This window comes from Chelonoidis abingdonii, chromosome 11 (genome assembly GCF_003597395.2).
Source record: "Chelonoidis abingdonii isolate Lonesome George chromosome 11, CheloAbing_2.0, whole genome shotgun sequence".
Taxonomy (NCBI): Eukaryota; Metazoa; Chordata; order Testudines; family Testudinidae; genus Chelonoidis; species Chelonoidis abingdonii.
Window position 1 is genome coordinate 43,928,866 of NC_133779.1, and position 27,217 is coordinate 43,956,082.

At 43.4% G+C, this 27,217-nt stretch overlaps 2 protein-coding genes across 7 annotated transcripts in view; one reads left to right on the forward strand and one right to left on the reverse strand.

Moving 5' to 3' along the window:
* DAP3 (death associated protein 3) overlaps nt 1-13,843 on the reverse strand; it is a 28,504-nt gene extending 14,661 nt beyond the window's left edge. For 3 of the 6 annotated variants that reach the window (XM_032767187.2, XM_032767184.2, XM_032767181.2), the window contains exons 1-5: nt 13,745-13,843; nt 11,080-11,141; nt 9,772-9,818; nt 1,590-1,712; nt 165-266 (exon numbers count right to left, since the gene is read on the reverse strand). In XM_032767187.2, the coding sequence (XP_032623078.1) occupies nt 165-266; nt 1,590-1,712; nt 9,772-9,813 (267 nt within the window). In that variant the 5' untranslated portion in view covers nt 9,814-9,818; nt 11,080-11,141; nt 13,745-13,843. Of the gene's footprint in view, nt 1-164; nt 267-1,589; nt 1,713-9,771; nt 9,819-10,039; nt 10,115-11,079; nt 11,142-13,744 lie in introns of all 6 variants that reach the window. The other 3 variants (XM_032767183.2, XM_032767186.2, XM_032767185.2) reach the window with 3 other exon arrangements.
* A 192-nt stretch (nt 13,844-14,035) lies between these two features.
* The window catches only part of ASH1L (ASH1 like histone lysine methyltransferase), a 162,366-nt gene continuing 149,184 nt past the window's right edge, over nt 14,036-27,217 (forward strand). The window contains exon 1 of the mRNA XM_032767134.2: nt 14,036-14,260. The gene's annotated coding sequence lies outside the window, so the exon portion shown is untranslated. The remainder of the gene's footprint in view (nt 14,261-27,217) is intronic.

Here is a 27,217-nt window from a genome sequence, read left to right on the forward strand (position 1 = left end):
CATCACTGCCAAAAGAAAATCCAGTGTTCTATGGACCCAAAACAACTGTGTTCTTCTCAGTGAAGGTGCCTCAGGAATGTGGCTGCCTGCTATCCCTCACATCACAGTCCTCTTACACATCCAGTGCTCCCCACGTCTCCCCAACCAGCACTGAAACAGAGTACCTGCATTTGGAAGCGGTAGGGCAGTCCATGTGGAAACACCACGTTCACCTCCTGGAGGGGGATGCTGTAGTGTTGACCCTCATGTTGCTCTGCATGGTTGGCCTGTGAAGTTAAAATACAAATTGTAAGAACCATGGGATGCTGAACTCTAGATGAGCCATCACATCTGTCTGTGTACAGAGGTTCCCTTAAGAGTGGGGCAGTAAAGTACAACCCAGGCAGAATAATCATCATATTGCTCAGAGTCAGAATACACTTGTTTCTAGATTTTATTTATTTAGCAGTGGTGGTGATCCACAAAATGGTTTCTTGTACAGTGGTGAAGTATATGCAAGTCTGGAAGCAGCAGTGCTTCCTACTAGCTGTAGCACAGTCCAGGGTGTCTCCTGGGTTTGCAAATATTTTTTTTTTAAATCAGTTTTGATCTAGACAAGTCAATCATACCTCCACCCTGTCAAGATATTATTTGGGAATACACACAGGGACCAGGGCTGTTAAGTAAGAAGGTGCCAATTCTACAGTCTCTTTTGAGCATTTAGCTTTCACGTTGTTGCCTCAGTGCTGTTGAGAGAAACTTTCCTGTAACCAAGCATTTTAACTTCTAGAGAAAAGTTATAGAATGAGGTGGGAAGATAAACCGCAGGAGAATCTGTACAGTAAGGAGTGATCCACAATATGGACATGGATTTGATTCATTAAGCAGCATTGGTTGCTGTTGCCAAACATATCAGACATGTGCCCCGGAATTCTGAAGCCAGTTGCTTGGCAACATAAATCCTAGACCTAGGACAGTGGAGACAATTCTTGCCATCTGGGCTCTTCTGTGCAGTCTATAGAGATGGTCTGATCACATGACTGGATCATCTGCATGCGGCTGTTTCCATAGAGACCTCAAAGGAATCAGCAGTGCAAGAGACTCCAATTACAGAGGCAGTGGAAAAGCTCCTCAAAGGCTTATTTCATTCATTTATTTCACTTCATTTTGTGCTTGAGAGAGGGTGAGACTACAGCTAGAATTATAAAGCCTGTAGGGTGTGCTGGGTTATTTTTTCCCTTAATAGCCAATCCGGGGAGGTTAGTCAGAAAAGAATAATCCTGAAGTTGAAATTAATGGTGTCCGATGCCAAGTTCGCCCACATCTGAGCTGCTACACTACATGGCCCATTTCATCTGTACAGCTGCAGAGAAAGAATCGATACATGTTCCAAAGAGATTTCAGAAAGGGTCTTGGCCCTGTTTTGAAGGTTTGTTATTCACACCCTAAAGGAGCAGGGATTAGCTATTATGAAGAACCACCTCTCCCTTCATTCCCACTCGTAAGTAGCATATGATCTCAGTCAGTGAGGACCACTGGGTCCAGGGTGCCTAAGAACAGACACTGATGTACTTAGGGAACTGGCTAGTTGACATATGGCAGTAACTCACCGGGTTGCTCTCATTGGTGCGGAATACTTTTCTGGGTTTCTCTGCTGGGATTTGGACATCCTGATTAACAGCAGCACTTAACCAAGCCCTGGCACTGGCATGGAGAAAATACCCAGAATCCAACTACAGAGGAAAAACATCTCAGCAATTGAAAGACCATAATTACATGCAAAAATCCAGTTAACTGTTGAAGCTTTACACACTTACTGTACACATCAGAGAAGAGTCAATGTAACATGCCCTACTCTGGAAGTAGGGATCACAGCAATTAGAATATATAGGAAATTCATTGTGTAAAGCTCAATGTTATGTATAGCCCTACTGCAAGTTCAATTGCATCGTTCTAAACCCCCTTGTTGAAGAATGGCTGCTTTTATATCTGTATGCACAAAAATGAGGAGTCCGGTGGCACCTTAAAGACTAAACGGATTTATTTTGGCATAAACTTTCGTGGGTAAAAACCCCACGTCTTCAAATGCATGGAGCGAAATTACAGATACAGGCATAAATATATATTGGCACATGAAGAAAAGGGAGTTACCTTACAATTGGAGAACCAATGTTGAAGGCCAATTCAGTCAGGGTAGATGTGGTCCACTTCCAATAATTGATGAGGAGGTGTCAATACCAAGAGAGGGAAAATTGCTTTTGTAGTGAGCCAGCCACTCCCAGTCCCTATTCAAGCCCAAATTGATGTTAAGTTTGCAAATGAATTGTAGTTCTGCAGTTTCTCTTTGAAGTCTGTTTTTGAAGATTTTTTGTTGAAGAATGGCTGCTTTTATATCTGTTATTGAATGTCCAGGGAGACTGAAGTGTTTTCCTACTGGCTTTTGTATGTTACCATTCCTGATGTGTGTCCATTTATCCTTTTACATACAGACTGTCCTGTTTGGCCAATGCACATGGCAGAGGGGCATTCCTGGCACATGGCATATCACATTAGTAGATGTGCAGGTGAATGAGCCCCGATGGCGTGGCTGGGTCCTATGATTGTGTCGCTAGAGTAGATATGGGGACAGAGAAGGCAACGGGGTTTGTTACAGGGATTGGTTCCTGGGTTAGTGTTTCTGTGGTGTGCTGTGTAATTTCTAGTATTTGCTTCAGGTTGGGGGGCTGTCTGTAAGTGAGGACTGGCCTGCCTTCCAAGGCCTGTGAGAGAAGGGGATCATTTTCCAGGATAGGTTGTAGATTGCTGTTGATGTGCTAGAGAGCTTTTAGCTGGGAGCTGTATGTGATGCCCAGTGGTGGTCTTTTGTTTGCCTTGTTGGGCATGTCCTGTAATAGATGACTTCTGGGTACCCGTCTCACTCTGTCAATCTGTTTCCTCACTTCCTCAGGTGGGTATTGTAGTTTTAAGAATGCTTGATAGAAATCTTGTAGGCCTTGTATTTTTAGGGCTTGGCTGTAGACAATGGATCGTGTGATGTGTCCTGGATGAAAGCTGGAAGCATGTAGGTAAGTATAGCGGTCAGTAGGTTTCCAGTATAGGGTGGTGTTTCTGTGATCATCACTTATTTGCACTGTAGAGTCCAGGAAGTGGATCTCTTGTGTGGATTGGTCCAGGCTGAGACTGATGGTAGGGTGGAAATTGTTGAAATCCAGGTGGAATTCTTCAGGGATGACCTCTTTCCCGTGGGTCCATATGATGATGATGTCATCAATGTAGTGTAAGTAGAGGAGGGGTGCTAAGGGACGAGAGCTGAGGAAGTGTTGTTCTAAGTCAGTCATAAATATGTTGGCATACTGTGGGGCCATGCAGGTACCCATAGCAGTGCCGCTGACTTGAAGGTATAAGTTGTCCCCAAATCTGAAATGGTTGTGGGTGAGGACAAAGTCACAAAGCTCAGCCACCAGGTGTGCCATGGCTTCATCAGGGACACTGTTCCTGACAACCTGTAGTCCATCTTCATGGAATATTGGCGTAAAGAGCTTCTATATCCATGGTGGCCAGGATGGTATTTTCAGGAAAATCACCAATGTATTGTAGTTTCCTCAGGAAGTCGGTGATGTCTTGAAGATGGATAGGAGTGCTGGTAGCGTAGGGTCTGAGGAGAGAGTCCAAATAGCCAGATATAGATAACAGCTGTCCTTAATGAGAGTGGACCACATCCACCCTGACTGAATTGGCCTTGTCAGCACTGGTTCTCCACTTGTAAGGTAACTCCCTTCTCTTCATGTGCCTATATATATATATATATATATATATATATATATATATATATATATATATTTATGCCTGTATCTGTAATTTTCACTCCATGCACCTGAAGAAATGAGTTTTTTATCCATGAAAGCTTATGCCCAAATAAATCTGTTAGTCTTTAAGGTGCTACTGGACTCCTTGTTTTTTATCCCATTAAAGGACAGATCAAGAGCACAGTGCAGCCATTAAAGTCTTATAGCTGAGAAGTTCCTGTAAGGTTTCTGCCTACAGTGATGAACAGCAGCTAGTACCTTGCAAATTCAAGCTGCCTAGTAATCCATAATCGCTTCAATTACTGCAGGATTAATGGAGCACTGCCCACTATTTGGTATTTATAATTAAACTCCTTGCATTGATTTCCTGGCTAACTGTGTCCCAACATACAGAATTTTTCATTAAAACAGAACTATGAAACTGAAACAGCCAGCTAAGCGAATACAAGCTACTCTATAGGAAACTCATGAAGTGTGCCTGTAAGTCCCAACCAGAGAGGGCAGGGGATTAAGGGTAGCAAGGAATAAAAAGAAGAGATTTTAGTAGGCCAAGGTGAAAGAAAATGTTAAAGGTGAATGCAGAAGCTGAGCTCAGAGATAACACAGTGAATTAACTGTCCCACACACTCAGGGCAGAGAGGCTGAGGAGAGGCCAAAACAAACAGAAATGAAAACCTGCTTAAGGATTACAGACAGCAACAGTTGCTGTCTCCAACTCAAGATACAAAGAAAGCAGTTTCCTGCTCTGCCTCCCTGTACAGTCCATTTGTTCCCCAGCACAGATGAGAGCAGCACTGTGTAAAGCCAAAACACGAAGATTTAGACACAGAACAGATGCTTAATTCCACATTGTGTCATGCAGCTTTTCTGCCATCAGCATTTGAGGGTCTTACTTGCGGTCACCTGAAAGGGATCACAGGGCTTTGAAGAAAGCAGAATGCTCAGATTAACTCACATCCACATCCAAATTAAATATGACTGTGCTCCTGATTCAGCATTTCAGCTCTCTGCTTACGGAAGGAACAAAACCAGTTTGTATTCTCCACTCTACATACCTATTTAACTAACCTTAGTGATAGTGGGCATTATGCAGGTAAACACCCTCGTTTATACCACCAATCTTCACGTTTATCATCACATGGCTAGGTGGTCTCTATTTGCCCCCAGGGTGCCCTTTTCTCCTTAGCACTACGCAATTTGGAGAGATGTCTCATTGGCTTTTTTTAAGATTTTATTTTCACCTAGAGATGTATAACTTATTTTGGTGCTTGTGAGAGCAAAGAACTAAGAGCACTCACTTGAGTCAAGCAGTGTCAACAACTGAGGCTGTGAAAGTACCTTCCACCTGCTCTGCTAGTACACCTAAGTCATGACCTGGTACAACTCCTACAGTTCTAGTCTTTCCCATCCCCACAACCTCCCAGTCTCTACCAATGGTACCTAAGTTTCAATCATCTACCACCCATGCTGTTTTGGTCCTGACTCCCTCCCTCACAACCCTGCCAATGCAGCTCAAGTCTGCCCTGCAACATCCCCTGCTACTCCAAATATGCATCTCTCCTGCTTGAGACTTCAAAGTGCTTCACACTGTGTGGCTGATCAGTGATGTAGACAAGTCAGGACGTTTGTGAACTCGGTTCAAATCTTGGCCTGGGTCACAGAAATGAAAAGTTATTGCACTAGTCCGCTATTGACCCCCTCCCCCACATCCACCATGGCTTGAATGAAAGCCAAGGTCTATGCTCTATATAGACAAGTCAGGATAACCAAGAGCTTCTGTCAGACTTCCTGCTCCCCATCTCACTCCTCCCAATGCCTGCCCACATAAGCCTTCCAGTAAACTGGGCAAGATTTTGGTTCCATTTTTACACAGCTTTGAGACCAGCACTGCCAATTCCACTTTTCCCAAAGCAAAATCCCACAGCCTCAGTAAAGCTTGAATTCTACATGAAGTGAAGACCATTCTCTTTGTTCCAAAGACAGACAGCATGGTGTATTTCTTAGGATCACCTGCACAACATTCGTTGTTTGTCACACTGCTTTGGCAGTTTCCATCTGGAGACTCCTTTCTGCACCATCCCATAGATGCAGCTTTTAATATACCTGGACACGAAGTCCATCTAAATGTGCTAGAATGGATAGAGAATCAAATTACAAGCCTCTTGAGTGATCGGTACCAATCTTCCGCAAAACATAACGCAACAGCTCTAACAACTGTCCTAGAGCTTTAATGATGCACATCTGCATTTTCTGAGTTCGCTTCGGTTTATTGGTCAATTTGGTTTTGCAAGCCACTGAAGTGGTTAACTAAAATACTCCCAATACTCTACAATAATTCAACATCAGCAAAATCAAGTCTTCAAACTGTCACCTTGCTGCACCTGAATATAAGCATTTTCAGTCTCATGTTCAGAAGGAGTTACCACTGGCAAATAGAAAAAATTGTCAGTAACTCACTAGGCATTGTACTACCAAGAGTTCCTTTTTCCCCTCTACATGTAATGATGCTCCTGTATTGGAGCAACAAATGTCACTCAGTCCTTGGAACTGACAGATTCTCATGTCACGGAGAGAAAATGAGCGAGGAAGAGGCACTGATAAAGATTGCCAGTTATTGTTTGGGGAATTGCAAAGCTTTATTTTTATTTTGTACCCCAAAAGGTTTACAGCTAGACCACCATTAATTTACATACATGTCCTGATTTTTTTAAAATTACAACTTCACTCTCAAGTCTATAAAGCTATTCACATGGAATACTTGTGTATGTCTGTCTTCAGTTCATCATAGGATTCCATTCACTTAATTTTGAAAAACATATGTAAACTGAACAAGCTGTTCAAATGAGATCTGAAGACAATTTATCTCAGTCCTAGCAAGTGGCGTTTATATTAAATTGCTGTTGGCCAGAAGACAGCACTCTAACTCAAACCTCTTACATGGCAAGCCACCTATCACACACCAAACCAAGGATTCATCAAGAAACCAAACGCCATAAGGTGGAGCTGTTTCTACATGAATACCTGCACCTCACTGGCCATGCACTTATTCAATAAATCACCATAAAAGTATTTCCCTACATTCTATGCAGGTCTCAGTGATAAATATGGCACTGCACAACAGGAATCTTATATCTGGATACAAACAGTTTGTATATTCTCCCTTTGCAGTACAGGAATGATACAGTCCTTGACAAAAGACCATTTAGAAGTCATCTCAAAAGAGGTCACTCTGATTTAAATAACAGAACAAACAACTAGAAGATCCTCTTCACTATTAATGATTCACCCTAGATGGGCAAAGCTAATGCATTAGCATTGTGTTCACAAAGCTGTAGATTTTACATTCTGAGGTAGTGCACTAGGTCTTTAAATCCTGCTCATTGTTTGTATCCTGAGACTAGTGTACTGACACACATGCTGAGTGTGCAAGTTTAATCTTTGAGCTAGTGATGCAAGGGAGTATTCTTAGTGCAAAACAGACTCTGTCCATAAATAGGCAGGGCTGTGGCATTAAGCCCCCTCCTCACTTTCCAGAAACAATGGAGAGATTCATAGATTCTAGGACTGGAAGGGACCTTGAGAGGTCGAGTCCAGTCCCCTGCCTTCATGGCAGGACCAAATACTGTCTAGACCATCCCTGATAGACATTTATCTAACCTACTCTTCAATATCTCCAGAGATGGAGATTCCACAACCTCCCTAGGCAATTTATTCCAGTGTTTAACTACCCTGACAGTTAGGAACTTTTTCCTAATGTCCAACCTAAATCTCCCTTGCTGCAGTTTAAGCCCATTGCTTCTTGTTCTATCATTAGAGGCTAAGGTGAACAAGTTTTCTCCCTCCTCCTGATGACACCCTTTTAGATACCTGAAAACTGCTATCATGTCCCCTCTCAGTCTTCTCTTTTCCAAACTAAATAAACCCAATTCTTTCAGCCTTCCTTCATAGGTCATGTTCTCAAGACCTTTAATCATTCTTGTTGCTCTTCTCTGGACCCTCTCCAATTTCTCCACATCTTTCTTGAAATGTGGTGCCCAGAACTGGACACAATACTCCAGTTGAGGCCTACCCAGCGCAGAGTAGAGCGGAAGAATGACTTCTCGTGTCTTGTTTACAACACACCTGTTAATGCATCCCAGAATCACGTTTGCTTTTTTTGCAACAGTATCACACTGTTGACTCATATTTAGCTTGTGGTCCACTATGACCCCTAGATCTCTTTCTGCCATACTCCTTCCTAGACAGTCTCTTCCCATTCTGTATGTGTGAAACTGATTGTTCCTTCCTAAGTGGAGCACTTTGCATTTGTCTTTATTGAACTTCATCCGGTTTACCTCAGACCATTTCTCCAATTTGTCCAGATCATTTTGAATTTTGACTCTGTCCTCCAAAGCAGTTGCAATCCCTCCCAGTTTGGTATTGTCCGCAAACTTAATAAGCATACTTTCCATGCCAACATCTAGCAGTAAGATAGTAGTAAGGAGGACTCTGTGCAACTTGGATGTATCTGCTTCCACAGAGCTAGTGGGCCCACTGCACTCTTTTCCTCCTGCTACACAGAGTCCTCTTCTGGGGTGGCACTGGCATTTTCTTAACCACCCAGCACTGGGTCTTGAAGTTAGCACCTAACTGAGATGCACAGAGCAGCTCATACCTCATTTTTTCATGCTGTCTGTATTCTGGAAGATATTGCTGTCTTGGTTTTATTTGGTTCACATATTCAAGCTTTTCTTTGCCATCACAAGGGCTAGAAACTCAGGCCTATAGTTGTATACAGTTTGGGTAGTACCAAACTTCCCCTTTTTGGCTAGGGACACTACTTTTTACCAAAAGAGTTAAAGCAACATAACTGCCTTATATGGATGAGTCTGTTGGTATGAAGGTACCTTTATACGAGTATAACTGCATCCACACAAGGGGGGTATTGCTTGTTTTAACTATACTGGTTTCAAGCAATTCAATTGGTACAAAAACTGCATGTCGACAAGCCCTTACTTTTTTTCAAAATATAGTTTAGAGTCTGATGTAACATGGTTCCAGAAGATGGGGACCTTGACATGGGCCTAAAGTATCTATGCTTCAATCCAGCCCTGGCTTTTAAATTCCTAGTTTACACACAAGCAGGCAAAAATCCTACAATTAAACCCATAAATGCACAAATAACTTTACAGCTTGAAAACAGGCAAGATGAGCGGCTGTTATAATCCATTTGCATTCAGAAGCTGGGAGCCTGCTTCCTGGCCACTTGGAACAATTTAGGGTTGCAGGTTTGCTGACAGCTGAAGTTACATACCTCAGGCACTGGATATTTGAGATTTAAAGGCCATAACAGCTGCAGGAAGGTAGTCACATGACTAGACTAGACTGACATGCAAAAGGCTGTTACTCTGAAGGTTAAATCTTTTGGAAGAGAAAGGTCCTCACTATTGTGCTGCTGTTGGCCATAAAGGGGCCACAGAGCCAGTTGAATTGGCCCCCAGGGACAAAGATCAGAGCAGAAAGAGTTCCCCTAGCAAGCATAAGGTCATTAAGATAACCCCATGATTCTACTTTCAACACAGTCCCCAGGATAGAGGCATGCCAGGCCAGAACAGGACCACATTACTCTGCACTTCAGCTACTTTCGGCTAGAGGATGACCCATAAGTGGGGGCAGATAGGCCTGCAGCCAAGCCCAGAGGTGTAAAGAACATATAAAAGCCATCCTTGCCCCATCTTTACCCCCTACTTCTTGGGCCATACCCCCTCAGGAGGCACAGTAAAGAATCAAGGCCATCATCAGTAGTGGATCTTCTTATCAGGAGTAGTGCTGCTCAATGATCTTGAGAAAGGATGCCTTTATTGCAAATCCAGCAGATTTTCTGTTTTCAAAATGACTTACATTACGCAGTGCAATGTGAAAAAGACCTTTTTAGGGATCTGGAATGATTGTCACAAGACAGAGATCCAGCAAAGGGGATACTTCACAGAGCCAGTGCAGGACTCACCTTGGGCCCCTGGCAGATCACGCCTTTCACGCTTCTCAGCATTATTCCTGCAGAAACAAGAGTGGAGTTTACTCTCAGCAATTCACAATATCTGATCTCTCCTATCAAGTTCTCAAATGCGTGTCTTAGGAACTGTCATCAGCCATGGTGTATACAGTGTTCTTGTAGCCCTGCTGGTCCCAGGATATTAGAGAGAGAGAAGGTGAGGGTGGTAATATCTTTAATTGAACCAACTTCACTGGTGAGAAAGGCAAGCTTTCGAGCTTACACAGAGCTCTTCTTCCATCTTCTCCCTCATCAGTCATGCTGTGAGCCTGTTCCATGAAGAGAGAATCCTAGAGACCTCCAAAAAAAATAAATGAAGTCAGGTTAACCATGTATCCAGATAGGCATAAAGTATTTCTTACATCAATGAGTGTGAAAACAAACTTTGCATGGTCTCCTTCTGGCTTTAGAACTACTTGCAAACAATTGGTTTTCCTTTACTCAGAATCCTATGTGCACGCTCTTCCAAAAGTTAGCTAAAAGTATGTCAAATATCATACAAAAACTTTATATGTAAGCATCTCCCAAATCCCAAGGGGAAGGACTTTGGGAAATACGATTTTTGTTTAGTGCCAACTATACCCAACATAGGACAAACTGTTCCTGCCCAACAAGCTTACTCTCTAAATAGACCAATAAGATTCCAACAAAGCATTAGGTGGTGTGTATGTGCTTCACAGCAGTAAAGCATGTTATTAAAACAGCAGCACTGCCTTGGGGGACAGCATAGCAGTTGCAAATATCTCTGCAAAATACCCTTCTCCATTAGATGCAATAAGCACCATACTTGATAAGTAGCTTTAATGACTGAAAGCCTCGGTCTTGTGCTCAGCTATCTTGAGGGATGGATATTCCCCTTTCCTTGTGATTTTGACAGGCAGAATCAAAAGGTGATCCCCCTTTGAATAAGAGAAGTCAGTTTAATATTACTAGATATTATGAAGCAGGAATCATGCAAGACAACACTAAGACACAGAAAGCTTCCCAATTTGCTCCCGCTCCTCCATCTGTCAGAGTCTGCTGCTCAACAGTCAGCTTTGGTTACCACGACAGAAGGAAAAGCAGCAAAATGCACAATAGACAGATTGAGGCAAGAACAGAGGGTCCCAAAAATCAATTTAATCAGGGTACTTGTGCTCAAGGCTGTCTTCATAGCTCTATCCTAAATAGCATGTTAGAACACAACATAAAATTTAACAGATTTAAAAAAAAATTTCACTTGTAAGAAGTTGTTATAGAATACATTTAAAGCAAGCTACTAACCTCTCAGGAGTGGATGACTTTCAGGAACCAATGGCTTCTGATCTTCCTGTAGTTAACAGCTTCTGCACAGAAGAAACACAAAAGCTAATTTATGAAAGAAGACAAAGGTTACTAACTGGATGGAATAGTATCTGGAATTCTCATTATGCTGAGGAGGAAGGAAAATAACTGAACGCTTAAGGAAGGATGACATTAGCCTTGTAAAGAGATCCTCTGATCTCACACTGAGCAATCAGCAAGAAACAAATTCAAAAGAACAAGTTTTAGTTCTGCCACATAAAAAAAACTTGCTGAAATTCTTAGTTCATTCTACTCTCCAGTGCCAGCACATAGAAGGATAACAAGACATTGGTGAGGAACAGAAAGGAGTAATTCAACTTTTCACAAGAGTTTAACCCCTTTGTCTAGGAGTCATGAACTTCTCTACTATAACAGATATTTCACTAACTTGTGCCTGGTCTTATTAAAATAAAGACTAAGTTCAAAAACAATCCAGGATGCCACTCACATTCTGCCACTAAAGAAATCTGAATTCAGTCTTTTGAGAATACTTTCAGAGCAGCAGCATCAACTGTGTTACTTGGAAGCCTCCTCGAGTCATGGAGAATCCATCTCAAACCAGGCATAACTTTGAACCACCATATATGTGAGTGTGGGAGGGAGGCATCACTGAAGATCATTACAAGGCTCTTCACCAACACCAACTATGGCTGGTTCTGGAGAGCAAGAGGCAGCTCATTGAGTCACAGAATTCAAGGCTAGAAGGGACCATTCTGACTATCTATTCTGACCTCCTGTATTAGAAAAACCAAAGAAACTCACCAATAATTTCTGCATCAAACCCACAACTTCTATTTGAGCTATTACATATCTTTTAGAAAGATATCTACTCTTGATTTAAAGACTTCAAGTGATGGAGAATCAACCATGTTCGTAGATAAATTGCTCCTATGGTTAGTTACTCTCACTGTTAAAGCTTGCACATTATTTTGAAATTGCTTGTGAATAGTCATTTTAAAAAGTAAAAAGCAAGCAATTTTGGAGGCATCTCAGCCACACAATTAATTTACCAGTGAAAACTCCATGAAGTAGAATGAAGGTTACACATACAAGCATCTCTACCTCAGAGAAACCCTAATCTGGTGTCTCTCTCCCTACATTAATCTGAAAAACAAGTTTCTTTATAAGTACTAAAAAGTGGATGTTTAGTACCAATGTATTCACCACCGGATTCAAGAACCCCAAAATGAAACGATATGGCAGGAGAAGCCACACACCCTCCATGGCAGATTCATATATTGAATCTCCTCTCTCCCTAAACTGTGTTTTCTACCCTGCTCACATATGCTCTCCCTCTGCTCCTCCCCAAATATCTCTTTACCCTACTCTTCTAATGTGTACCATCAATCCCTCCCTCTCACACTACCCCACATGGACATACAAAGGTTTCAGATACCTAATATGCAAAGAACTAAAAATAGCAGTCTCAGACTGCTGTGAAAAATGGTGGTCCCCAATCTACCCAGAAGGCAAGGAAAGTGAAAATGCTGACAGTTCTGTCAAACTTCTATTCCCAGATTCTACTATAGCTTCATCTTTCCCCAGTGTTTAGTCTGTTCAGAGCTTTTGCAGGTTGCACCACAGCGTGATCAGACTATCAATGTCACTGCTGCCCACAGAGGTCCCAAAAGCAGCAGCAAGAACTGAAGATACTGGTTAGTTTTTGCTTAATAGCCGCTTGGGAATCATTGAGCAGAACCGCTGATGTGTCTGTTATGAATAGCATCAGAGTCAGCCACGTTGTGAAGATTCTTCACAACACTAAAATCTGAAGCTTTCAAATTTGGGGTGAAGGCCCCTTCAGAAGGGTGGCAAAGGGATACTGGGACCCAAAGGTTTCATGGCATTTGGAGGGAAAAGGTGGAAGTTACTGGGAGGGCAACAAGAATCATAGATTATTAGTGTTGGAAGAGACTTCAGAAGATCATCTAGTCCAACCCCCTGCTCAAAGCATGACCAATCCCCAAATGGCCCCCTCAAGGACTAAACTCACAACCCTGGGTTTAGCAGGCCAATGCTCAAACCACTGAGCTATCCCTCCCCCCAGAAACATACATTAGCAGCCAAATATAATGGACAAGTGGCAGCTGTGCCAAACAAAGTTCAGCACTGTGAGGTAAGGCAATAGCATGGATGGACCAAGCTGGGATCCAGTGAGACACTATTGGGTGGGGGAGATAGAGAAAAAGGTCACAGCAAAGAGAAGAGCCTGTAGGGAGGAAACAAATATAAATGAGAACAAAAGCAGAAAATACCACGAGTGAGGGCCAGGGGTAGAGGGCGTTAAACTTGAGGCCCTATCCCCCAAGCCACTAGCCCGCAGGGTGCCATAGTACAGCTCCATTGTCCCGATGGGTGTTTTTGGCTCGCTCTCCTGGAACTTTCGAGGGCACATGGCTGAGGCGTCTGAAAACTCGGAGACCCAGCACTCCCCCGTCACGCCGGAGCGCTGCTGCGAGCTGGGCCCATGACAGCCGAGCTCTGTTAGGACCCCACTCTGCATCCCCAGCCCCTCCCTAAACGCGGGGTCATGACGGGATACAGCTGCCCGCGTGCCAGAGGGCCTCCCTCGGTCGCCCAGGCACGGGACCTTGCAAGGCCTCACCAGCAGACTGGAACTCCGCATAAACCACTAGACCGCTCCCACCACGCCCCTGGGCGCCGCCATCTTACAGAGGAAGAAAAGGAAGTCATGAAGGTATCTACTTACTACGGATGCTCTGAGAGGACAAACCAGCAAGCCGAACAAAAACGCGCGGAGACGGGGAATAGAGTTCTCTGCGCCCCACCCCCAGCAGGTTAAACCCGCCCTCAGCTCCCCCCAGCCCGGCAAGGGAATAAGATCTGCAGAGGAGGCGGGGCCGAGCAAACCAGGAGGTGTGTCTGCTGGGGGCGTGGACAGAAGCGAAGAGGGCGGGGCACGAGGCGCTAGCTCGCGCTGAGGCAGGAGCTGCTGCTGCTGCCGCCGCCATTTTGGTTTCGCTGCTTCGGCTCTCTGAGAAGGGGCTGAAGCGGCGGCGGGCTGGTCCGGGTCCCGCCCTGACCCTGTCCCTGAGGGCGGCCGGGAGGATGCGGCGCGGAGGAACGCGGCCCCGGCCTTGGCCGTATTGTCGCTGACACGGTGAGGAGGGGGTCGTGTCGGGATGGGCCGGGCGGGGACCGGAGCCTCCACAGGCCCGGAGACCGGGGGGAGGGGAGCCTGGGCAGGGGATCCGCGTTAGGGGTACCGCCCCACCCTGTCCCCGATAAACATGGTGCTCAACAACACACGCATGCGACGCCCGGGCCCTCGCCAGCCCCTTCTCCTGGGCCTTGGATACGTACGGGGAATCTCTGACAGACAGGCCCGTGCCTGGGGGCGGGCGAGAGGCGTGGGGGATCCCTGACAGCTAGGCCTGTGTGGGGGTGGAGAAGAGGCGCGGGGATCCCTGACAGCGGGGCCCGTGCCTGCAGGGGCGGGATATCTCTGACAGCGGGGCCCGTGCCTGCGCGGGGTGGGGGAGGGGGCGGGGGATACCCTGAACGCGGGGCCGTGCCCCGTGGGCGGCGATCCGACGCGGGGGGCGCGGCGGGATATCCCTGAGCCGGGGCCCGTGCTGCGCGGTGGGGTGGGGGGGGAGGGGCGAGGATACCACTAGCCGGGGCCGTCGCTGCGCGGGTGGGGGTGGGGGGGAGGGGGGCGGGAGATCTGACAGCCGGGGCCGTGCGCTGGGGGTGGGGCCGGAGTGGAGGGGAGGATCCCTGACAGCCGGGGCCCGGCCTGCGCAGTGGGTGGGGGGGAGGGGGGCGGGATATCCCTGACAGCGGGCCTGTGCCTGCGGGAGGAGAGGGCGGCGGGATACCCTAGACAGCGGTGGCCGTGCTGGGGGTGGGGGGATGGGGCGGGAGATCCTGACAGCCGGGGCCAGTGGCCTGCGGGGGCGCGGGGGAGGGGTGGGGAGCGGGGGCGGATACCCTGACAGCCAGGGGCCCGTGCCTGCAGTGGGGGAGGGGGCGGGATATCCCTGACAAGCCGGGGGCCCGTGGGCCTGCAGGGGGGGAGGGGGGCGGGAATCCTGGGCAGCCGCGTGCTCGTGCCTGCGGGGCGCGCGCGTCGGGGGAGATCCCTGACAACCGGTAGCTCGTCTTGCCTGCGGGGGGCGCGGGAGAGATCCTGACACCGGGGCCCGTGCCTGCAGCAGAGGGGGGGAGTGGGCGGAGATCCTGACAGCGGGGCCGTGGCTGCGGGGTGGGGGGAGTGGAGCGGGAGAGATCCTTGACAGCCGGGGCCCGTGCCTGCAGGGGCGAGAGGGTGCGGGGGGAGATTCCCTGACAGCGGGGCCTGTGCCTGCGGGGCACGGGGGGCGTCCCTGACAACCGGGGCCCGTGCCTGCGGTGGGGAGGGAGGGGGCGGAGATCCCTGATAAGCCGGGGCTGTGCCTGCGGGGGCGGGCGGGGAGTGGAGCAGGGACGAATCACCTGACAGCCGGGCCGCTGCTGGCGGGGGGGAGGGGGGAGAGACTGATCCCTGACAGCGGCCCCGTGCCTGCCGGAGGCGGTGGGAGATCCTTATTGCCAGCTGCCGTGCGCTGCGGGGGGGGGGGGGCGGGGGCTTTAGGAGGAGATCCCTGACAGCCGGGCCCCTGCCTGCGGGTGGGCGGGATATCCCTGGCAGCCGGGGGCCCCTGCCTTGAAGGGGGTAGGGGCAGAATATCCCTGGCAGCCGGGGCCCCTTCCTGGTGTGTGTGTTGGGGGGGAATATCCCTGTCAGCTGAGGTCCCATGCCTAGGAGGGCGGATATCCTGATAGGTGGGTCCTATGCCTGGGGAAGAACAAAGAATATCCCTGAGAGCCGGGTGCGTGCCTGGTAGGTGAGATATATCCCAGCTGTCAGGAATCTGTGCTTTGAGGGAATGAGGGAGGTCCCTGACAGCCATGCCTGAGTCTTGGAGTGGGTGAGGAGGTCATCTCTGACTGCCAGTCCTGTACCTTGAGGGGGGAATACCTAACAGCCAGCCTCTCCCCCCCAGTGCATTGTGGGAAGGGGGAGATCTCTGAGAGCCAGGCCCTGTGCCTTGAGAGAGGGGACTCCATCACAACATGGCTTGTGTGTTAGGAAGCAGGGAGTTCTTTAGTAATCAGGCTTGTATGAGAGCTTTTAGGCCAATTAGCTCTTCCTGTGGCCATTCAGTTTAATTAGGAGCCCTTTGGTAGTAGGGGTGGAAAGCAAGTGCTTTTCACAGAAACGCCCACAGCCACGTTTTTATTGGGAAGGATCAGTAGTCAGATTCAGAGTCATCCAGTTCTTCTCATCTGTTCTGTATCCTCATTGCATTAGTTTGACTCTTCCTGGGGGCATGACCTTGGATTGGGAAATGCTGTGTTGGGAGTATGTGGGGAAGTAAAATCCCTGATGGGTCTGTATTTGCAGAGGAGATCCCTTACAGGGCTGTGTTTAGGATGGGGATGAGGAATCCTTGATAGGTCTATTTTGGAGGGATCGGGTATCATTGACTTTCAGTATGTCTACACTGTAGCTCAGAGCTAGCCTCCCAGCCTAGGAAGACATGTTTTCGCTAAGAGAGCTTGAGCTAGTGCACGAAAAATTGCAATGTGGATGTTGTGGTTTGGGCTCCCAACCCCATCTGACCCCATAGACTTGAGAATCTAAACTCCAGCTCAAGCTACAGCATCCACACTGCTATTTGCATGCTAGCTCAAGTCCTGCTAGCACAAGTATGTCTAAGTGTGTCTTCCTGGGCTGGGAGGCTTGCTCCCAGCAGCTGTGTAGAAATACCCCTTGAGGCCTGTGAGGAGTCTTGATAAGGCCTATATTTGGGAGTCATGTATGGGAGAAAAGAGATCACTGATGATGTTCCTGACTCTGGGTGAAGGGTGAGTGTGGGAAACCTCAGTCAGTCAGTTCCATGAGTGGAGAGGGGCTGGGTCCATGACAGCTCCATATATCTGCATCCGACGAAGTGGGTATTCACCCACGAAAGCTCATGCTCCAATACGTCTGTTGGTCTGTAAGGTGCCACAGGACTCTTTGCTGCTTTTCCATATATCTGTGTTTCTGTGGAGAGAAATCCCTGGACCAGCCTGTGTCAAAACAGATAAGAGAGGTGGCTGCCTGACATTCTAGCCTGTGTTTAAGTTGGCAGGATTAATCCCAGGCAATCTGTTCTGTTTGGGTTGACAAGGGGAACCCCTGAAAGTCAGCCTGTGTTTGGGAAAGGGAAGGTTCCCAGCAAGATTGTGGTTGCAGGGAAGGGGCAGGAAATCCTCTGACCTTTCAGCCAGTGTTTAGATGGGGATGTCCCCTCCTTAAGCCTGTGGTTGGTGGCCAGGGAAACCCTAACAGTTTATCCTGTGTTTTAGACGGAGATGTGAGGGGCTTTCTGACAAACTAATTTTATATTTGGGATTGGTAAACTCATACATTTTATGAATAGGAGACATCATTTGATCATCTAGCCTGAATTCTTGCATAACATAGAATGGGACTGGGGGAATCACTGACAGTCTTGCCTGTGTTTGAGGGACAAGGTTCTCTGAAAGTAGGACATTTGGATGCCAAGGATCCATGATGGTTGTGCCTTTATTTGAGCGTGGAAGAGAATTCCTGCCAATCAGTTTTGTGTTGGAGATGGGCATTTCTGTTGGGAAGCCCTGTGTTTCAAGTGTAAGATCACTAGCAGAGATGTCTGTGCTTTGGGCAAGGGAGATGGAAATCCTGACAGGCCAGGGCGAGGTGTGGAATACTTGACTTTGAGCCTTGTATTTGAGATGCTGAGAGTGGTATCCTGACAGTAGAACATGTGTTCGAAGGGGATTGGGTGGCAGACTGATAGGCAAAGCTCATGCCTTAGAAACTCAACTTGCACTGGAGGTAGACTTAGTCTATGAACTCTCCTGCAGTAGATAAAGTGACCACAGAACTCCATGCACAACCCATCTTAGGCCTGGCTTTCCCTCAATAAGCTTTTTGTGCACAGAGAGACAGGCTCACAACACATACATTAAAAAAAATAAACTGATCAGACTATTTCTCCTATTGTTGGAAAGTGTGTGGGGGAGAGATTTTCTTTTTTTAAATATTTGAGGTGCTCAGGCACGATGGTGATAGGGCAGTGTAAGTAACTAAGGCTTGATCCTCATGGAGCCCCGTGTTTGGAGAAGGGGTGACTGTTCATGGTCAGGGCTGTATTTGAACATGGGTGAATGGGGCAGTCAGGAGTCAGAAAATATTGTGATTCGGAGGTTGATTCCCTAACAGTGCATAGATTCCAAGCACAGAAGGAACCATTGTGATAATCTAGTCTGACCTGCTATATAACACAGGCTATAGAACTTTCCCAAAATAATGCCTAACCAAGTCTTGTTTTAAAAGGTGGCAGTGATGGAAACTCTACCACCATGCTTGATAAGCTGTTCCAATGGTTAATTACTCTTACTGTTAAAAATGTATGCCCTATTTTCAGCCTGAGTTTGTCTAGCTTCTACTTCTAACCCTTGGATCATGTTATACCTTTCTATGCTAGATTCATGAGCCCATTATCAAATATTTTTTCCTCATGTAGGTATTTATAGACTGTAATCAGGTCACCTTCTCTTTCTTTAGTCAAATAGATTGAGCTTCTTGAGTCTACCACTGTAAGTCATGTTTTCTAATCCTTTAATCGTTCTCGTGGCTCTTCTCTCCCTCTCCAGTTGATCAACATCCTTCTTGAGTTATGGACACAAGAACTGGACATAGTATTCCAGCAGTGGTTGTACCCATGCCAAACATAGAGGTAAAATAACTGCAGCTGAGTTGAGGACAAGACATGGAAAATCACAGAAAAGTAATAATGGACCTTTATTAATAGCAGCAGTTTGGAAAAGCCAGAGTAGACCTATTCGTTTAAGAAAAAATTGCTGGAATGATATATAAACGGTCCAGTATTATGTTATGCCTACTAATTTTTTTGATGATCAGACATTTTGCTGCAACTATATTACATTTATTTAAAAAATAAAATGTGACTGGTACAATATAAAATTCAGAAAACTAACAGTTTTAACACAACTGCTATAGAAAGTCCAAGTCCAGTCACTTCAGCCTTTTACATTGTACAGGCATTTAATGTTAGTGCAGTACTAATTGCATACTCAAAATGTATGCAAAATTGTGGACTGTGCAAAGTAAGCTAATAAAAATCAAAAGTGCAGTAGGAGCCTAATATAGCAGGATCCACAATATCACAAATGAAACAGGGCATTAATTATAACAACTGATTTTGACATTCCACTCAGAATCATCCCACCAAGTTTCTATAACACTAACTAGATCAAAGTTATGCTCATAAATGAACAATTCCGTTTCCTCTTGTTTGTTGCCCAGGCTCCTAGCTTTGGTTTATAGGCAATTAAATAATTTCTTCTCTTCATGTCCTTAGGTTCGTTGATTAATTATGTTCTCATCATCTCAGTTGTTGTGCGAAGTGCTCATATCTTCCCTCGTTTTGCCCTCCCTCTTTGTTATTAGTTTAACTACTCTATTCTAGACAGGCTATCCCCAGGAAGATTGGTCCCCTTCTACTGAGTTGGAGGCCATCCAAACTATACATCTGTCTGTCAGCATAGAAGGTGGATCAATATTTCACAAACCCAAACCCTCCGCCCTACATCACTCACTTAGCCAGTGATTCTCTTTCAGAATCTTCTGCCTTCTGTATTCCTTTGCTCATGAGACAAGAGGGATCACAGAGAAGTTAATTTGGACATTCTTCTTCAGTATGCTTCCGAGTTCCCTGAAGTCATCTACTGTCTACAAGATAACCCATGAGGCAGCTAAACCTGTGTTTGAACAAGTGGGAAGGGATCTTAGTCTGTTGGGCCTATTTGGCAAGGGGATTTTACTCATGTTTGTGAAGGAGTGGGAGCTTGTTAACCTAATGGATTGTTTTATTTTGAAGGGCTGGAGTTCTTACTTTCTTGCATAGAGGCAGATTTTATGGGACTTTTTGTGGGGGACTGCTCAATAGTATGATCAGCAATTTGTTGGTGGAGTTGAGACAGGCCCTTTGACAGCGGAGCCTGTATTTAACAGGGTTGAGGGGCTCTGTGGTTTCTCCTAAGTTATGTGGGAATTCTTGGGATGGATGAGCCACAGAATGGACCACAGCTGCATATTTTAATGGGAAAATGTTCTATCTGCTAGTGGTCAGTTTAAATGTCCCTTTCGTTATTCTTCAAATGAATCCCCTTTGTTCGTGATGGGGAAGGATCATGATGATTACCTGTTCTGTTCATTCCCTCTGAAGCACTTAGGATTGCCCACTATCGAAAGACAGGATGCTGGGTTAGATGTATCATTGGTTTGACCCAGTATGACTGTTCTTATGTGATGGTTATAGATCTATATAGTCATCTAGTCTTTACTCTTATCTATAATCTTTTATTTACTAATTGGACACTTTATCTGGACATTTCAGATTCCACAGAGAATTCACCTTGCCTTTTTGGTAGCCATGGAAGGGAAAAGGGGCTGTTGCTCGTATTATTTCTGGGACAGTCTGTTGTTGTACATGAATCTGGGCCCATGGTATGTGGATGAGGTGAAATAAGTTCTTTGGAGCAAGATTCTCTCTTACTTTGTGTTTATATGGTACTAGGAGTAAAGAAATGGCAGTGTTAGGGTTGCTCATGCAATCTTAACTTTGCCCCCTTTGTAAAGCATGTATTACAACACAGGCCAGAATCTTCAAATCTAAATATTAGGCTCCTAGATCATAGTTAGACACTTAAATAGAACTGGTCTGATTTTTAGAAGTGCTTTCTACATTAGTTGCACCATTGTAGCCTCTTCCACTGTGTGTTACTCTGTCAGATAGACAAGCAATAAGTCATTTATATACAATACGTGTAGTGAATAAGGGAAGAATTCCTGTGGAAACATTCAAAATATCATTTCAAGTATGCTGTTTCAATAGAAGTTAGATTTATTTCTCCAGATCAATTTTGTTATAACAAAATTCAAATTACTTTATAAGGTAACTAAACAGTAAAGAGTAACAGGTAAGCCAAACAGCACTTGTTTTGAACTCCTTAATAATTCTACAACAAATATTCTAATCTCTCTTCTTATTCAGTGAATTTCTTCCACAGTCTAGCAAGAAGTGAAGAGCACAGAAACCAGGAACCTTCTCTAATAGACATTAGTATAGAAAAATTAGTAGAATGATTAATTCCTAGTGTGTTGTTTTGTTTTTTAAACTTATGCTTTTTTAAAAACACATTAGCTTTTCTAAGATGTAAATGTAAGAAAAAGGCTCTTTGGTGGTAGGGTTTTTCCCCCCAGTTTTAAAGACAAATTTATTCCAAAATTTTTATATTTCAGTTCTACTTGATTTCCTCCTGGGAGCCAACAATTGTCTAAAAATCACTTAATATAGCATTAATACTGCACAGCAAAATGCATTTAGTTATGCTTTATAAAAAGGAAGACATTCTCATTATCTATTAGTTGCTGAACTGAAACTGTTCATGTCTACAACTTCTATGAGTGTATAGAAAGTAGTTTAAACAATTGACATGCCACAGGGCCATTGATACAAGTCATGATGCTGTTACAGTTATGGAAAATTAAATGTAATATATTGCTCCAGAACTTCAGTGCTGTTAAGTAGACATTAATATGAGGTGGAATGTAGACTGCATGTTTTGCCCCTCAGTTGGAGAGAGGCAGAATTACACCATTATGAGCCTGATTCTCTTATCCTAACCTGGTAATGCTGATCTTATAGCTGGGGGAAGTTTGGTAAATTGTTCCTCTAGCATAACACCTTTTAGAAAACAAAACTTGAGTCTTTGTTCCTAAATTCCATATTGCGATCCTAGTTCTTGTTAAGCATAACTAAAGGCATTCTCTTTGCACTATAGAGAGAATTCAAAATGAAATATTGATTTACTATCTCTGGTACCATGTCCTTCATAAAGCGTGGCGTAAATAATAAAGCTCAAGTTAAGGTAGTAAATATATATATATCAATAATTAAAAGATGGTGAGAGAACTTAACTTTTTTTTTTTTAAAAAAATACAACTTGTTATCAAGGAAATTAAAGTAACACTTTTTTAATTAAAAATTGGAAACACAAAGGTAAGGTGGCCCAAAGACCCTTAAATCTGCTCTCATATTCTTCTGCCCACTCTCTAGAGCTCAATGGCATGAGACAGTCTTATGTTTTCACTCTGTACATCTTCATCATCTATAAACCTGAACTCTCATTAGACATTCTAATATGTGCATCACCCACTACATGTAACACCTGTAAAACCATGTCATATTATGTAATGCATCCTTAATTGACAAGACAGTGAAATTAACATTTCGGCCCTTATATTTCATATATACATCGTAGACCTATCCAACCTTCATTCTAGTATAGTATTTAACTCCTACAGCATTTCTCATCTGTGGACTATATACGTATACATGTTTTACAGATGAGGAAACTAAATCAGAGAGGTAAAATTTCTTGCTGAAGGTCACATAGCAGGTCATTGACACAACCAAAAAGAATGCAGTTCAGGATCTCCTGACTTCCAGTTCAGTAATCTAGCCACTGTTTCACACTGCTTCCTATAAACTAGTTAATGCGCTTGAATAGGTAGAGTGTTCTGTGCCCTGTTGAAAGAGAAATTCTTACTAGAGAGGGCCATGAAGGAGAATCTCAATGGATAAAAGTCCCATATAATAAGAATAGAAACATAATAGTGGGGATATAAGAGCTGGCTTCTGCATCGGAATAGTGACAGTGACAAGAATGTTGAAAAGGATTGGAGGAGGTAACAAAATCTACAGTAATGTCTGGTGACTTGAACCATCCAGTAATAAATTAATTGAACAATGTAGTTGAAAGCTTCAGAATACTATAAGCTATTCCTTTCTGAAGTAAGAGGTTATCTTTGCTTCTTTTTTATAAAGTAAATATTCCATAAACTCTCTCATAAAATCACAAACTACACATACCCTATAACAGAAATAGAAAGGAACAGGTGAGAAACAGTATGATTAAATGACAAAGTATAAAAGTCTGAAACAATTTTCATAATTATGGGCCGTAAGTCAGCATTCATCACTCTGGTTTAACATAGTCATGATGGGCATACCAGATTAATATATTTACTGTTGCTATTTACTTATCGTATTATGGATGTACACAAAGGCCTTGATTAGGACGTCATTGTGTTAGGTGGTGTGCAAGCCGATAGAAAGGCATGTTCTCTGCTCTGAAAATGTTTACTGTCTGATTTGAAAAAAAGACTTCATAGTGAGTAGGGCGAACATTGGAAGAGAGAACATGGGTAATGTAGGTAACATCAGTGGTTTCATCAAATAGTTATATGCTGCACAATTTATAGTTACAAATATTTGAACTTTTAAAATAAATAAATAAAAGCTATCCCCAATTGCCTTTCAACCATAGCTATCATTCATTGATTGATTTTCTTGTAGGGGTCACAGTACAGGTGGGTATTAAAAAGGGAATTGAAAGAAGAGAGGGTAATGGTCCTGTGGATTCATTGATGAACAGGGTGGATCGATTTAAAGAACTGATTTTAATCATGATTTAAGTCAGCAAACAGGAAACCTTGATTTAAATAATCATGTTTTGCATTTGCACTTTTTCATTATTTTCCTAATGAAATGTCTCATAGGTTGGTAACCATTTAAAACATGTTCATCTGAAACTAAATATAACCATTAGTTTACACTAATTTCTGTGCTTTGTTAACCAGAAGGAAATATGTATCTGAACACATTTAAGCGATTATGTAGCTTAACATATATTTGAGTTCTTAATTTTTACATTTTTATTATTAAAAATGGTGAATTGTGCATTTCTTATTTGCTAGATGTTTAATAATTTTTACTCATGACTTACGTCAAACTGTACTTGGATGAAAATTGGAATTCAATTAAAAATTGCACAAAAACAGCATTTTAAATTTGAGTTAAATGAAACTACCTCAGATATACTGGAGACAGAAGAAGAAAAATGTATCAAAATATATTTATCCATTAAACCTAACAGATTTATTAAGCAAAGAAAGTGTTATTTGTAGTTAGAGAATTGCACTGATTGTTTATGGTTACCTGTGTCTTTGAATGTTTTTAGAATTAGTAGATTTCATTCTGACACTTAGTGTTTATTCATAGAAAGAGGAAAACAAGCTTTCCTGCTTTTCCAGCTTCTACCTGGTTTCTTAACTTTGAATGAACTAGTCATAACTGAACTAGTTGAATAAACTGAAATGAATAAAATATTCTCTTTGTGCATGCAGAAGAGGCTATTGCCAACAAAAGTAGGTTTAACGCTTCAACAAACTCTGGTTCCTGGTGCTTAGCCAGTGATTTCCAGCTAGATAGTTCAGCGGTTTGACTTTCTTTAAAACTTTAGCACCAAATGTGCACTGCTTAATATTTTTTATTTAATTTAAATGATTTTAATAATTGTAATAAGTTTAGGTCTTAACATAGGTTGACATTTCAAATTAATTTTAGATAGAAGCATTTTTAAAAAATTGCAATTTAAATTTGATAAAAATCTGCTTTTTAAAAAAACAATGATTTTTTAAAAAAGTAGATTTTTATCAAATTTAAATTGCATTTGTTTATCCACCCTGTTCAAGGAGTGTTCTCTGTGTAAGGAGCAGTGCAGAAGAAAGCATGGAGATATTAGCTGGAGAAGCAGACTAAAGGGCATATAAGCTGGCATCATGAGGCAGAGGGGGGATACAGGAGCAGACCAGGAGGCATTGACAAAGTTTTATGTAGGGACTTGAAGGCAGTTACATGAATCTTGACTTTGAGGTGAAGAAGGGAGGTCATCACTGGGATTCAAATAAATGAAAACTTTGGTCAGATCAGGTTAGGCAAATCATTTTGCAAGGTGCGTTTTGTATGAATTGCAGAGGGATTGTGTGGGTGTCAGAGAGGTCAAAGAGGAGTAGATTGCAGTAATGAAGGAAAACAATGAGTGGTTAGATGAGTTTTTGCTATCTGAAAGGAATTAATGAGTAAATAATAGAACCTGGCATGTGTTCATAAGTGTTACCAATCTTGTGAACTTGTTTAGAATATAGTTACTAATTTCGTTGTTGCTAAATCAGATTTCAGTCCATTTCTCCTTCAGCCTCTAACTCCGAATATGAACTTTACCCTGGTCTTGCCAATTGCAAGCTCAGTGTGAGTGAGCTTGATTCTTCCTACCCTTTTTTTTTTTTTTTTTTTTTAAAAGTCTTGCTATTTTGAGTAAATGTGGAGCCAGATGCAGCAGCAAGAGACAAAGTGCTTATTCACATCCAGCATAGTCTACAATACAGTAAGATTTCAATCACTTTAAAAATGTGTTGATTCTTTTACAAGCTGGTGGATTCAACATATTTCACTTGCAAGTAACAGCTGTAAAGAGTTGGAGGTATTTTGCATAGTGTTCACTAGGAGAACAGAGAAGGAGAAAAAACACTTGGGTGGGCATAGATCCAAGAGGTGTGTATTACATGAAGTTTCCATAGCATTCCGTACTTTAACTCTAGATAGTGAAAATTCATGTGCTAGTTTAAATCTATTTATGCTCTCACCAAGTTTTTATCTGCCTATCAGTATGTAGAAAACATCACTTTTGGAGGTGTAGTTTGGCCTTATGTCTTGAATATAGGGACTGGAGCCAGGAATTCCTGAGTTCTAATTCCGTCTCTACTGTTGACTTGCTCTGTGTCCCTGGGCGAATCACAAGCACTGTGTCTACTTTCCTATCTGTAAAATGAGGATAATACTTATCCATTTACTTCCTGTGAGTGGTGTGAGGATTAATTAAAGATGCTTTCAACTTGACTAATTGACTATCAGAAAATAGATTTTTTTCAAATTAGACAGCCCTTTAAATAGCAGTTTAGAATTCAAAAAAAAAAAAATACTAGGGTTTTCTGCTCCCCTGCTGATGTTTATAGATCTTTTCTGAAAGCCTGAGAGCAGCAACATCAAAGATGCCTTGTTTGGAAGAGGACTTTGGATTGAAAAGCTCTGGCTGGTAGGTGTTGGTTGGAGCAAAATATTCTTTCTGTCTTTATTTTAATAGCATCTCTAGATCAACTAGGATAAGATCATCCTTTCCAGGAGGATCTCCAGCTCTCATCAGCGATGGTTACAGCATGTCACCATGTTCAGCTGAGAGGCATTTAGAGAGGTAGAATGGGAGATATTAATCATGGAAGCCAGTGCCTCAGGCATTACCAGTTCATCCGCAGCATCTGCCAGGAGCTTTCAGGTACTCAGCATCAGTTGCAGGAAAGTTAGTGTGTTCAATACTGCAAGTCCTGGCTGATTTTCTTTAGGGTCAGTGAGAACACTAATGTTATCAATTTTCTTTGCAGATATAGCTTCATATATTGTAGTTGAGGATTTGCTAATCAGATCCATTATTTGTAAGCTGGCACATGAAGAGCTGAAAAAGAGATGCCTTATCCGCTGATTGTCTTTCTCTAGCAGTAATAGCCAAGTACAGAAAAACCCATCATGAAAAGAATTGCAATTTGGGTACTTTATAAGTTTTGATATAGGTTCGTAAACTGCTTACATTTTGTTTCTTAGCTGTGTGTGGTTTGCAGCTCTCATACGTGTAGAGTATTGAAAACAATGTGATGCATTTATTTGGAAGGCTTAGCTGAAGAAAATTAATTCTAGAAATTGTTCACCGCTAGAGGGCTTCAGAAAAGTCATGCCTATAGATGCCTATAGTTACTGCATCTGCTTGTTCAAATGGCAAATGAACTAGCAAGTCATCAATTTAGAAATGACACATGGTCAGTGCAGAAATACAATTACCATGAAGATTTTTTCTAGTGACTGTTGTGGTTTAAATATTTCTGCTGTATTTTCTCATCAACTAACACTAGTTTCTGTTGGTGAGTTGAACATACTTTTAAGCTCTGAGTAGATTTCAGTGCTTTGAAAATGCAGTATGTTGCTTCCTGTCCAATCAAATTTCAGTGTTTGCTAGCTGTTCTAATGTATTATTTGGATTACGGTAGTGCCTAGAGGCTACAGTT